The sequence below is a fragment of the Cucurbita moschata genome, unplaced genomic scaffold (assembly GCF_002738365.1).
Source record: "Cucurbita moschata cultivar Rifu unplaced genomic scaffold, Cmos_1.0 Cmo_Scf00048, whole genome shotgun sequence".
Taxonomy (NCBI): Eukaryota; Viridiplantae; Streptophyta; class Magnoliopsida; order Cucurbitales; family Cucurbitaceae; genus Cucurbita; species Cucurbita moschata.
In genome coordinates this window covers 512,442-524,850 of record NW_019268564.1, presented here as the reverse complement: position 1 = coordinate 524,850, position 12,409 = coordinate 512,442, and the positions used below count along the sequence as shown (strand labels likewise).

The following is a 12,409-nucleotide window of genomic DNA, read 5'->3' as shown; positions in this document are numbered from 1 at the left end:
TTGTTCGAGGGGGAAGTGTTGGATGATGAAAGTCCCACGTCGGCTAATTCAGGGATCCTCTGAGCTTATTCTCATAGGACAATATCACACCATTGTGGAGAGTTGTGTTCGTCTAAGAATAAATTTAAATAATAATATTAAATATTATTTAACTAAAAAAAAAAAGGAAATAAAGTCAAGTAAAGTCAAATCAGGAGTAAAAAAATGGTTAAAGAAATATAATACAATCAACGTGGGGCCGGTTAGATGTAAAACTGAAACAGAAAAAAATGCTTTTCTTTTCTTGTTTAGGACGGCGGCTGGAAGTCGCTGAGTGGCGTCAAACGACGACAAAAAAGTTTGGTGAGCAACAAAATCGTTTAAAATCACTCGGAATTTGTGAAATCTTCATCCATTTCGGCTCCAATTTGAAGAACAAGAGGAAGCAGACGAACAGAAGAGGCCTAGGTTTGTGTTCTCTCTGTTTTTCTTTTGCCATTTGAACTGCTTTAATATGATGATCATTGAGATTTGAGGTTTTAGTTTTGTGGAGTTTGATTATTTTTACTGTTTAATGTGATTTTGTTGATCATTACTGAATTAGTTTGAGAGTTTTGCTTTGGATCGGTTTGATCTTCGGTTATTGAAGAATCGGATCCGGGAACATGTTTTGATTCCTTGTGATCGCTTTTTTTTGTTGATTTTGATGGATTCTTTTACTGCGGTTTGTTTTCCTTTTACTTGTTTGTTCTTTCTGTTTTGGATTAGGCTGATTGATAATGTTTGTAGTGAAGTAAAAGTTTTAGCTCATCCAGGTTTCCCTAATTGATAGATTTCTTAAACAAAAGGTATTAATTAATAGAGGGGGATTTTTTGAATTTTGTGTACTGCAGCTTAAGAGATGGAATCTGGAGGCTGGCACGTTGAGAAAAGAGCTTCTCTTAGAAATGACTCTTTTTCTAGAGAGGATAATGTGCCGGAAACTGGCTGTCTCTCCATCATTGTGCTTGGAGCTTCTGGAGATCTTGCTAAAAAGAAGACATTTCCAGCTCTCTTCCACCTTTTTATCCAGGTTTTTTCTTCTTCTTTGCTCTCCCTTTTGTATTGAAGCGTAGAATAAATCATAGGTTAGTTTAATATGTGTGGAATTTCTAAGACGTCTTTGACTCTTTGTGGTGGTAATTCCGTGCCGAAATTTTTAAGGATTTTCGAGTATTCATTATAAGGTGTAATTGAAGGTTTTGAGAGAGTATCTGGCAACCCGAATGAGTTTGAGGGTCATGTGATTCTCGAACGAAGAGTGTTTTAATTGTGCTCTCTATGGTTTAACTGTTTTTATTTATCGTTGTTCTTAGGGATTCCTACTATCAAATGAAGTTCACATTTTTGGTTATGCGAGGTCAAAAATTTCTGATGATGATCTAAGAGATCGCATACGCGGGTAAGATATGGAGCCTTTCTCTGGTTTTAATGCTATTGTCATTCTTTATTTGATTGAGTTAACTTACTAGAATCATTGTGTGAGATCTCGCATCGATTGGAGAGGGGAACGAGTGTCAGCGAGAACGTTGGGCCCACAGGGGTGGATTGTGAGATCCCACATTGGTTGGGGAGGATAACAAAACATTCTTTATAAGGATGTGGAAACATCTCCCTAGACGCGTTTTAAAAACTTTGAGGAAAAGTCCTGAAGGGAAAGCTAAAAAATGACCATATTTGCTAGCGGTAGGCTTGGGTTTTTAGTCATTCAGCCGTGAGCATTAGCTTCACAATCAATCACTGATGTTTTGGGCGTCTATTTATTTTTACTTCGATCGTAGTTAAGAACTCTAATTCCGCTTCGATACTTCAATGGATTGTGTTTCATGCATTTTTCCTGTTGTTATATTTTGTTTAATTTATGTCGACTTTAGCTGTCATTAGGGGTTGCTCAACATGAATAATTGTTGCAGGTATCTTGTCAAAGGCAAAACTGCCGACTCGAAGCAATTAGAAGAAGTACCCAAGTTTCTGCAGTTGGTTAGTGCTACCCTGTATATGCACGATTACTGTCTTACGATCAGTATGTACCCAATAGAATCACTCTTGCATAAATGCAATAATTTTTGCAGATCAAATATGTTAGTGGTTCGTATGATTCTGCGGAAGGTTTTCAGAAGTTGGATAAGGAAATCTCAGAGCACGAGGTTTCAAAAAATAGTATAGAGGGATCATCTCGTAGGCTGTTCTATCTTGCACTTCCTCCATCGGTATATCCATCGGTATGCAAGATGATCAAGCATTATTGTATGAATAAATGTAAGCAAGTGCAGATTATTGTCATGGTTGGCTTCTGTCCGTGTCTGGATATTGATTATTAGAGGTCATTCAATCCTTTTGTTAGCTGATCTTGGTGGATGGACCCGGATTGTTGTGGAGAAACCTTTTGGCAAGGACTTGGCATCTGCGGAGACGCTAAGTTCCCAAATCGGTGAATTGTTCGATGAACCGCAAATTTACCGTATCGATCACTATCTCGGGAAGGAATTGGTTCAAAATCTGGTAATATTCACATGAACAAGATATTATTTGTTGTCTCTGGTTTTTCAAAGCCTCATGTATTTTCTTGCATGATCTGAATTTTCAGTTGGTACTTCGTTTTGCAAACCGCTTTTTTGTGCCCCTTTGGAACCGTGACAACATTGATAATGTACAGGTGAGAATTTACGTTTTTATTGACTATTTTAATATAATCGGCCGCATTGGTTATGTACTAATCCTTTTTTCCCCACCAGATCGTGTTCAGGGAGGATTTTGGGACCGAGGGGCGTGGTGGATATTTTGATCAATACGGGTATGATCTTTTATGTTGTTGAACACTTAGACTTACTTTTAAATGAACCATAGTATCATTCCTTGTATGAAAACTTATTAATCTAAACTAGTCATTGATTCAATTTCCATTCTGCAGGATTATTCGCGATATCATTCAAAATCATCTATTACAGGTGAGAAATTGCTTTCGAGTTAAAATGTTTTTGGTTCCTAGAAAACCGAAAAATGAAATACGGTTTCATTTATCCTCTACTTGTGCTCTTAAATAATTGGTTAGACTCAGTCTCACAATATTGATTTATTGTTGCACTGCTGCACGTTTAAAAGTTATTTATTTCTTTCTGCACTCTCAGGTTCTTTGTTTGGTTGCTATGGAAAGACCTATTTCCCTCAAACCCGAGCATGTCCGAGATGAGAAAGTAAAGGTAGGAATTCCAACTAAAAGAAGTCAATTTGTATTCCTTTTTTGCGTCGACAAGTGATGTCCAGGCAGACGTGCCCTCGGCCAGAAGGCTCCGAGTAGCATTTATGATATAAAGAAAATCTTCGATATGTATATTGATACACGTTTCTCAAGTTCGTTAAGAGTGATATCGAATTTTAATCCTCTCTTTCTACTCGCTAACGCCGTACAGGTGCTTCGGTCTGTGATGCCAATTAACGACGAGGAGGTAGTTCTTGGCCAATATGAAGGTTACACGGACGATCCTACAGTTCCTGATCACTCAAATACACCAACCTTTGCAACTATGGTGCTGAGGATACATAATGAAAGATGGGAGGGTAAGAACGCGTTTCGAATTTATAATCCCTTCTTTTAGGACAACTTACGTAGTGTTCTTCGTAAAGTTAATCGTGTCATTCTTTCATATATTTCTTTTCAGGTGTCCCGTTTATAATGAAGGCAGGGAAAGCATTGAACTCGAGAAAAGCCGAGATTCGAGTTCAGTTCAAGGATGTTCCTGGTGACATTTTCAAATGTAAGGCCTCCGATCTAGAACGATATCATATTGATTAATCTCACGTATGCACGCGTATTTCAAATGTTCTTGTTTAGTTGCTCAAAATCGATCAATGTTCATGATGCAGGCAAAAAACAAGGGAGGAACGAGTTCGTGATTCGCTTGCAACCTTCGGAGGCCATGTACATGAAGCTTATGGTATGAAAAATATTCTTATCAGCTAACCTCACCATTAGTAGTGTTTATAATGCTTGAAATGGCATCTGGTGGTGCTATTAAATGGTGTGATTGTTTGACAGAATTAGAAATACTTACTCTACAGCTAAGTTACACATTTTTCTGTTTGTGGCTTAACACTTCATGCTAATAATGTCCATGACTGCCTGAAACTAGCATTTTGATTGGAATCAAATCGAGACTTTGACACTGGACGTTCCAAAAATAGGGTACTATCGGGTTGGGTGGTTCAAGATTGCCCATTTTTAATTCCAGGGTTTCTCGCTTGGTGAAGTAATCGTGTGGCACAGTAAAAGCTTTCATCAAGGGGAGAGATCTAGGGTTAGCGTCGATCACTGATAAAAAGACCACCGAGTTTTTGGTCCAGTTAGATTTGAATGTGTCACGCATATAGACCACGGGTGGCTTAGGGTTGCCAATTTTTAATTCTAGGGTTTCTCGCTTGGCGAAAGAATCGTGTGGCACGGTGAAAGGTTTCATCAAGGGTAGAGATCTAGGGTTAGTGTTGTAAAAGGACCACTGAATTTTTGGAAAGTGGTTGGTCCAGTTAGATTTGAATGTGTTATGCATATATAACGTTCCTCAATGTCGTACACCTTGGGGTCACCATATTCCTTCAAATCCCAATATCTCGACTCCGTACCTAGTTACCAACTACCTTGATTGAAAACACGTAACAACGCAACCCGGTTCACGAGTTCTACTCCTTATCTTCTTTGCTATGGACTTTGCAGGTCAAGACACCTGGACTGGAAATGTCAACTGTGCAGAGTGAATTAGACTTGTCCTATCGCCAACGTTATCAAGACGTTATAATCCCAGAGGCATACGAGCGTCTCATCCTCGACACGTAAGTCCTACCCGTTGCCGTTTATAACATTCATATACTTTACAAGGTAACAGCCATTAACGACATTACAACACTTGCAGAATAAAGGGCGACCAGCAGCATTTCGTTCGTCGAGACGAGCTAAAGGTAATGTTCAACACTAACGAATTACACATCATCTAATTCACGGACGAACCTTGCTCACCAACAGTTTTGTCGTGTCCAGGCTGCCTGGGAGATCTTCACGCCATTGCTGCACAGAATCGACAAGGGAGAGCTGAAGTCACTTCCATACAAAAAGGGGAGCCGAGGTCCGGTGAAGGCCGACGAGCTACTCGAAAAAGCTGGTTATCTTCAATCCGATGGCTACATTTGGATCCCTCCAACATTGTAGACAATGTTTATGTGCTTGTAAAATCCTGATATGCAGCAGTGCAGAGTGGAATCAAAATAAGAAATTTAGTGTGGCCAATGCTAATAATGCTAATCCTAATAATCCTATAATGCTAATAATGCTAATAATGCTAATAATGCTAATAATAATAGTTATAATAATCAAATTTCCTTCTTAGTTCTTATATTTTTAAAATTATACTAATTTAATTTTTATTTATGAAAATTATTGACAATATATATATAGTTTAAGGATATTATTGAATTTTTTTAATTAAGAGTAAAACTAAAATTCAAGGGTATTTTATATAATTTAATAAGTTAAATTATATAAAAAAATATTATTAACTAAAAATTCCAATATTACGTAAACATTTTAAAACTATATTAAAATATTATAGAAAAAGTCAACCTGATAAAATATTATTCTTTTAAATTTAATTTAAAAAAAAGTATGTGTATATATATATATATATATATATATATATATTAACCTGTTAAAATATTATTCTTTTAAATTTAATTAAAAAAAATGTATATATATATATCAACCTGGTAAAAATATTATTCTTTTAAATTTAATTAAAAAAAATGTATATATATTAAATTTGAAAGTTTAAGGATATTATTGATTTTTTTTAATTAAGAGTAAAAATAAATTCAAGTGTATTTTATATAATTTAATAAGTTAAACTATATAAAAAAAAGTATTATTAACTGAAAATTCCAATATATATATATTAAATTTGAAAGTTTAAGAATTTATTGATTTTTTTTTAATTAAGAGTAAAAATGAAAGGTTACAAAAGGGTATTTTATATAATTTAATAAGTTAAATTATATATAAAAATATTATTAACTGAAAATTCCAATATTACGTAAATATTTTAAAACTATATTAAAATATTATATAAAAAGTCAACCTTGTAAAATATTATTCTTTTAAATTTAATGCAAAAGTTTAAATTTAAATAATTATTATTATGTAACTTTTAAAATAAATATGAATATTTAAATTTAATCTATTAAGTATCAACTGTACGGCGGATAGGGATAACTAAAGCTATTTTTTTCTTTGAAAAAATAAATAAAAAATAAGAAACTAAGCCGACTTAGTAAAATAAAATAATTATATATATATAAATACGAAAAACAGAACCCTACCAGAAAGAGCCTCTCATCGTTGTTGACGGAGGAGCTGGAGGCAATGGAGAACGGCGAAATTCCTGAAGATGCTAATGAAAGTAATGAAATTCCCGTTCTTTTTGTTCGTCTTCTTCGTCGTTGGTGGATTGTTTATCTGATCAGCTCTGTTTCGTTTTGTATTATATTTTGGTTGATGTTATTTTTGTGGGGGGTTTTTGGATTTCAGATTGCCCAGGTCCTCAATCGGAGTCGGCAGGGAGATCAGACGCTTGCCAAGGATGTCCCAACCAATCAATTTGTGCTACTGCTCCTAAAGGCCCTGATCCAGGTTCTGTTTCGTCTCCATAAACCCTACGAATCTGTTTTTGAATTTGGATTAGTTTTTAGAGAGTGGTTGCTTTGTGATTATAGCTTATTGGCTTTTAGGGCTGATTGGTTTACTCTGATTAGATGGTTCTTGAGGCTAACATGAATGTCAATTGAGTCCTGTTTATGCTTGTCCGGGATGTGTTGTCCGTGGCCTGTTTTAAACCCCTTTTTTTTTTAGGGTAACTAGTTGTCAATTCTTCCTACTCAGATTACATGATTGCTTTGTGATTTTAGCTTATAGGCTTTTACGGCTGATTGGTTTACTCTGATTAAATGGTTCTTGAAGCTAACATGAATGTCAATTGAGTCCTTGTTATGCTTGTTTGGGATGTGTTGTCCATGGCCACGTACCCGTTCCAAACCTCTTTTATGAGAGTGACTAGTTGTCAATTCTTCCGACTTAGGTTATATGTTATCAAAGCCGTTGTTACCTACTCGTTTTTAGCTTATAACGTTGCTTTCTTTACAATTGTTTTCAACGTATTTCCTCGCTCACGTTTTCCAAAATATTTCTCTCAAATATGACCCGAGACTCTCCCTGGTAGAATTGGTCGGAATTATTTGGTTAGAAAGAAATAGGAGAGTGTAGGAGGCCTTTGGGTAAAATCGTTACATACATTGAAAAATACTGACAATGGACATGTGATTCTTTTCATTCCGTGTAGCCATGTCTTGCTTGTCTTTCCCGATGATGTATTTACCACGAATGAGATTGTGAGAACCCCACGTCAGTTGAGGAGGAGAACGAATCATTCTTTATAAGGGTGTGGAAACCTTTTCCTACTAGACACGTTTCAAAAACTTTGAGAGAAAGCCCGAAAGGGAAAGTCCAAAGGAACAATATCGGCTAGTGTTGGGCTTTACCCTAGTGGATAATGCGTCATTCCGTTCACGAATTTTGATTCCTATTCCCAATGACCAATATTAACACCATCTCATTCCGTTCACAAACTGTTTGGTTTTCTAAACCCTACATATGAATACGTTAATAGAATCTATTATCTGTCTGTGTGTTTATGTTCTGTTGACCATTTCTGCCACTCCTGTTTTCAGACCTGGTTTCGATAGCTGAACGAATGGCAACGGTTAAGCACAAGATTCTAGTTCTATCAGGGAAGGGCGGGGTTGGAAAGAGCACGTTCTCAGCCCAGCTTTCATTTGCGCTCGCTGCCATGGACTTCCAGGTCGGTCTCATGGACATCGATATATGTGGCCCAAGTATACCAAAGATGCTAGGCCTAGAAGGTCAAGATGTGCATCAGAGCAACCTTGGATGGTCCCCTGTTTACATAGAGTCCAACCTTGGAGTTATGTCAATAGGATTCATGCTCCCTAACCCTGACGACGCTGTCATTTGGAGAGGCCCTCGAAAAAACGGGCTCATTAAGCAGTTTCTAAAGGACGTGTATTGGGGAGAACTCGACTTTCTGATTGTCGACGCCCCACCAGGCACTTCAGATGAACACATTTCAATCGTACAATGTCTCGAAGCTACTGGAATCGATGGCGCAATCATAGTCACCACCCCACAACAAGTTTCTCTCATCGACGTACGCAAAGAAGTGAGTTTCTGCAAAAAAGTCGGCGTCAAAGTCCTCGGTGTCGTAGAGAACATGAGTGGCTTGACTCAACCACTGTTAGATCTGAAGTTTCTAAAGACAACTGAGACAGAGGAGCAGGTAGACGTAACAGAATGGGCAGCAGAGTACATCCGAGAAAAAGCGCCCGAGCTGCTTAACTTGATTACTTGCAGCGAAGTGTTCGATAGCAGTGGGGGTGGGGCTGCAAAAATGTGTAGGGACATGGGGGTGCCATTTCTAGGGAAGGTGCCATTGGATCCACAACTTTGTAAGGCAGCAGAAGAAGGAAGGTCCTGCTTTGGTGACCAGAAATGTAGGGTAAGTGCCCCAGCACTGAAGAAGATCATAGAGAACTTGCTAGAAAGCCAAGGGTTTTCAACAATGTCAATAGACGATAAGGCTTAGAACAGAGTTAAAAGAGGTAAATCTGAACATTTTTGAGTAATTTAAGGTTGTTGTGCTATTATTCTATACACAATTTGCTTCCATTCAAGTTTACAACTCATGTTTGTTTCTCTTTGTAATGTATCTTATATGAAGGTTTGATCTCCAACCCGAAATTTCTTGAACTCGATAACTATATACGTAGGTATCTCGTAGGACTTTTGACTTGGATGAAATGACTCTAAAGGACTATACGTCACAAGGAAGTGTTTGTAATATTCGAAAGATTCTATAGTTTCTCTCTCTATATCCTTGACAAGATAATATACATCTTTAACAAACAGACGGTAAGGGACGGACGATGAAAGATAACTTGTTACGAACTCTCTATCTGGCAGAAAGAAACTGAACTCTAAAAAGAATGGATTTGATTTTAAGTTGGAGAGGGGAACGAAACATTACTTATAAGGGTTTGGAAACCAACCCGATAGATGCTTTTAAAATGGGTTTGGAAACCAACCCAATAGATGCTTTTAAAATTGTGAGGCTGACTATACGTAATGGGCTCGTGGCCTCGGGCTGTTATAGGACTCCACACATAATAATTCATATCACGAAATCAGAGCACGTGATTGATATCCTCAACATCCCTTCAACAAAGAAACTATTCAAGGTATCAACTCTTTCGTGCAAAATTATCAAGTAAAGAAACTTAATCTCGTAAGATTTTCGTCAATAATTGAGAAAGTGTGGTATATGGTTTTCGTCAATAATAATTTTTTTTATAAAGGTAAAAGGTGTTAATGCTATTTTTTTTTTTTTGGATATTTTTTTAAACAAATGTATTTTTTTTAAATTTAAAAATAAAGTTAAAGAATATTAATAAATAAATAAAAAAGTTTAAAAGACATATTTGAAATACTATTAAAAATTTAAGGGTGTTTTTAAAATAAAATATCAATGATTTCGTTCTAACGATATTTTTTAGACTTTTTTTTAAAAAAAATTTAGGGATATTATTTTCAGACAAAATAAAAAGTTTATGAATTTTTTTTATAATTAATTTTTCCAAATTTACATCTAAGTTGTTTAAAATGCAACCGAAAATTAATAAATTTATCGAACATAAAATAAAAAATAAAAAATAAACATTAAACATTAAAAAAAAAAAACCTAATTTAACAAAATTAAAAGAAAGAGAGAGAGAAGAGTCCGTAGTCGAAGCCCTAAGTTCTAACTGTGTGTCAGGTGCACCTCTTTTTCTCCATTGCCGAACTCCGATTCTCATTCTCAATCTCCGCCATTTCTGTTGCTTTCTTCTCCGTCAACTACAGGTATCTTCCTCGTCCTCCTCCTTATTATCATCTTGTTCACTGTATTTCTTTCGTAATCATGTTTAGAACGAAACATCTTTCGTAATGTGAGAATTTGGACTTACATGGCTGTCCTTTTGATGTGTGGAGCTTCCTAATCTTGGCTGTTTATCACTAATATTATGAGGACTCAACGAATTTGAATTGTGTTGGTTCATCTTTTCCGGATTTCTTAGGTTAAATTTCTTTTTGGTTCTAGGAATTAGTTTAACATAAAAACAGATTTTGATTTTCCTAATGTTAATCACCTTTAGACTCCAAAAACTTGAATTATTAGGCTGCAGATTCTCGAACTCCGCTTCGCGTTTCAATATCTGTTCGATTTACCTTGCCAAACTTGTAGGCTTATTAATATGATTTTGAAGGAAAATGACAATCCAAAAACTTGAATTATTGAGTATGTCTGTTTGATGATAATGGTATTATGAGTTGCAGAAGGAAAAATGGCTATGAGCCAAATTAGATTGGTTAGAAGAAGCCTTCTGAATACCAAAGATCTGATAAAACTGACAAATGTGCGAACATTTGCTGCTGGGGGCAAAAAGAAGGGTTCTAAAGGAGGGGGTGCGGCTACTGATGCTCCTAAAGCATCAATTCTAAGTAAAGAGGTAAAATCTACCACTGTAGTTGGTGCCAATATTCTTAAGGAAGGTGCAGATCCAAAAGTCATGGCAGACTCGGAGTACCCTGATTGGCTGTGGCGTTTGATCGATAAGCGTCCAGCTCTTAGTGAATTACAAAGGAAGGATGCCAAAACGCTTCCCTATGAGGATCTCAAGCGCTTTGTTAAGTTGGATACTCGAGCAAGGATTAAGGAAAACAACTCTAGTAAGGCGAAGAATTGATGTAAGAATCTAACCCAAGCTTTGTTCTTATTGTTTCTTTTATTAGTTTTTTGCAGCTCTTTCTTCCGTAAAAATCGTATGATTAAGGCTAAATTACAAGTTTAGTCTCTTGAATTTCGTGGTTGTTTCAATTAGATCTCTCAGCTTTTATAAGTATTTGAATCTTGACATATCCAGCGTGTTAAAAACTTCATGATTTACTAGAAACTTTGCTCAACTTGTAATTTTTCGTTTACAACCGCATCCCGGTTCACGACTTGGAACACTGGATTAGTTATATGCTTGTCATAAAATCATGATAAGGAGATGTAGAATATGAAAGGATTATCTATGAATAGCTAACAAGTCTCGTGTGTGATCCGTCTTGCTATCACCTTTTCTCCCTTTTCGACATTGCTGCATTCGAAGTCTATTTGATGTCTACTTTCTGTTAATTTCTGCAAGCATATTCAAACCCGACTAGCTCGACGCAAGTCGATAGAATTGATAAGTACTAACAAATCTTGTTACAAACCTTCTCCTTTTGCAGAACATATCAGTTAAAAGTCGAGTCAATCTCCATGTGGAAGGAAGAACAAGCAAAAGCTTACACAACAAGGGCAAAGCATTTTAGATCTGTAAGCTATCATCTTATTCTCAAAAAGTGCTTAACTTCTGATTCACTACTCATTTTTTTTTTTTTTTTTCATAATCAAAATCCTTTGAATTGTCAAAATTTTGAATATGAATAGAACACTCTATGCCCACTAGATTCTTTTTATCTTTCACATCTAGTCAACTTTCTTGTCCCAAAAGGATGCTTTTGGAATCAACCGATCCCGAAATCGGTTTTCTTGACGAGTAACCAAGCGTTCGATGAAAAAAACAAAAAGAATCCCATTAGCTACGAGGAATTGGTCGGAGTAAAATCTTTAGTGACATAAACATCTGTTTGTTTTTTTTTGTTTTTTTTTTGTTTTTTTGTTTACGATACATGTTACCTTAATGATTAAAATCTTACAAAGTTTAAATATCAAACTATCATAAGTCACAATGCAACATTAATATTGGTTACAAACGTCAAATATTGTAACGGTCTGACTCACCGCCAGCAGATATTGTTCTCTTTGGGTTTCCCCTCAAGGTTTTAAAACGCATCTACTAGAGTAAGGTTTCCACACCATTTCACCCTTGGTGTTTTGTTCTCCTTTCCAACCAATGTGAGATATCACAATCCACCCCTTTGAGGTCCAGCGTCCTTTCACACTCATTCCTTTCTCCAGTTGATGTGAGATCTTTGCCAAATCCACCATCTTTGGAGCCTAGCGTCCTTACTGGCACACCGCCTTGTGTCTACCCCTTCAGAGAAGCCTGACACATCGTCGGCTCTGATACCATATGTAACAACTCAAAATAAATAAATAAATAAACAAATAAAAATTATTCATAATATTCATAATAATAGCCCAAAAATAAAGGTAGAGTTGGGTTGGTTGGGTTAACTTGGGGGGGGGGGGGG

The 12,409-nt window shown here is 36.2% G+C and overlaps 3 protein-coding genes across 5 annotated transcripts; all 3 read left to right on the top strand.

Annotated features, from left to right (window-relative positions):
* The first annotated feature begins 297 nt into the window (after nucleotides 1–297).
* LOC111435170 (glucose-6-phosphate 1-dehydrogenase, cytoplasmic isoform-like) lies at nucleotides 298–5,314 on the top strand. 2 transcript variants are annotated; one of them, XM_023072538.1, is made up of 16 exons: nucleotides 298–447; nucleotides 873–1,051; nucleotides 1,335–1,420; nucleotides 1,932–1,998; nucleotides 2,091–2,277; nucleotides 2,363–2,520; nucleotides 2,606–2,674; nucleotides 2,754–2,812; nucleotides 2,930–2,966; nucleotides 3,147–3,218; nucleotides 3,429–3,576; nucleotides 3,678–3,773; nucleotides 3,883–3,953; nucleotides 4,727–4,842; nucleotides 4,923–4,968; nucleotides 5,048–5,314. In XM_023072538.1, exons 2-16 carry the CDS (start codon nucleotides 881–883, stop codon nucleotides 5,213–5,215), a joined length of 1,551 nt encoding a protein of 516 aa, XP_022928306.1. In that variant the 5' UTR covers nucleotides 298–447; nucleotides 873–880; the 3' UTR covers nucleotides 5,216–5,314. The 2 variants fall into 2 exon arrangements, with proteins under 2 accessions (XP_022928306.1, XP_022928307.1); XM_023072539.1 differs by having other exon boundaries at nucleotides 325–447; nucleotides 856–1,051.
* A 1,052-nt stretch (nucleotides 5,315–6,366) lies between these two features.
* On the top strand, nucleotides 6,367–8,862 carry LOC111435180 (cytosolic Fe-S cluster assembly factor NBP35). The gene is made up of 3 exons (XM_023072552.1): nucleotides 6,367–6,458; nucleotides 6,587–6,688; nucleotides 7,783–8,862. The coding sequence occupies exons 1-3, from the start codon at nucleotides 6,422–6,424 to the stop codon at nucleotides 8,712–8,714; spliced, it is 1,071 nt and encodes a 356-aa protein (XP_022928320.1). The 5' UTR covers nucleotides 6,367–6,421; the 3' UTR covers nucleotides 8,715–8,862.
* Nucleotides 8,863–9,875: 1,013 nt separating this feature from the next.
* Nucleotides 9,876–11,474, top strand: LOC111435190 (54S ribosomal protein L37, mitochondrial-like). 2 transcript variants are annotated; one of them, XM_023072563.1, is made up of 3 exons: nucleotides 9,876–10,016; nucleotides 10,497–10,912; nucleotides 11,441–11,474. In XM_023072563.1, exon 2 carries the CDS (start codon nucleotides 10,510–10,512, stop codon nucleotides 10,909–10,911), a length of 402 nt encoding a protein of 133 aa, XP_022928331.1. In that variant the 5' UTR covers nucleotides 9,876–10,016; nucleotides 10,497–10,509; the 3' UTR covers nucleotide 10,912; nucleotides 11,441–11,474. The 2 variants fall into 2 exon arrangements, with proteins under 2 accessions (XP_022928331.1, XP_022928329.1); XM_023072561.1 differs by having other exon boundaries at nucleotides 9,877–10,027; nucleotides 10,502–10,912.
* The last annotated feature ends 935 nt before the right edge of the window (nucleotides 11,475–12,409 follow it).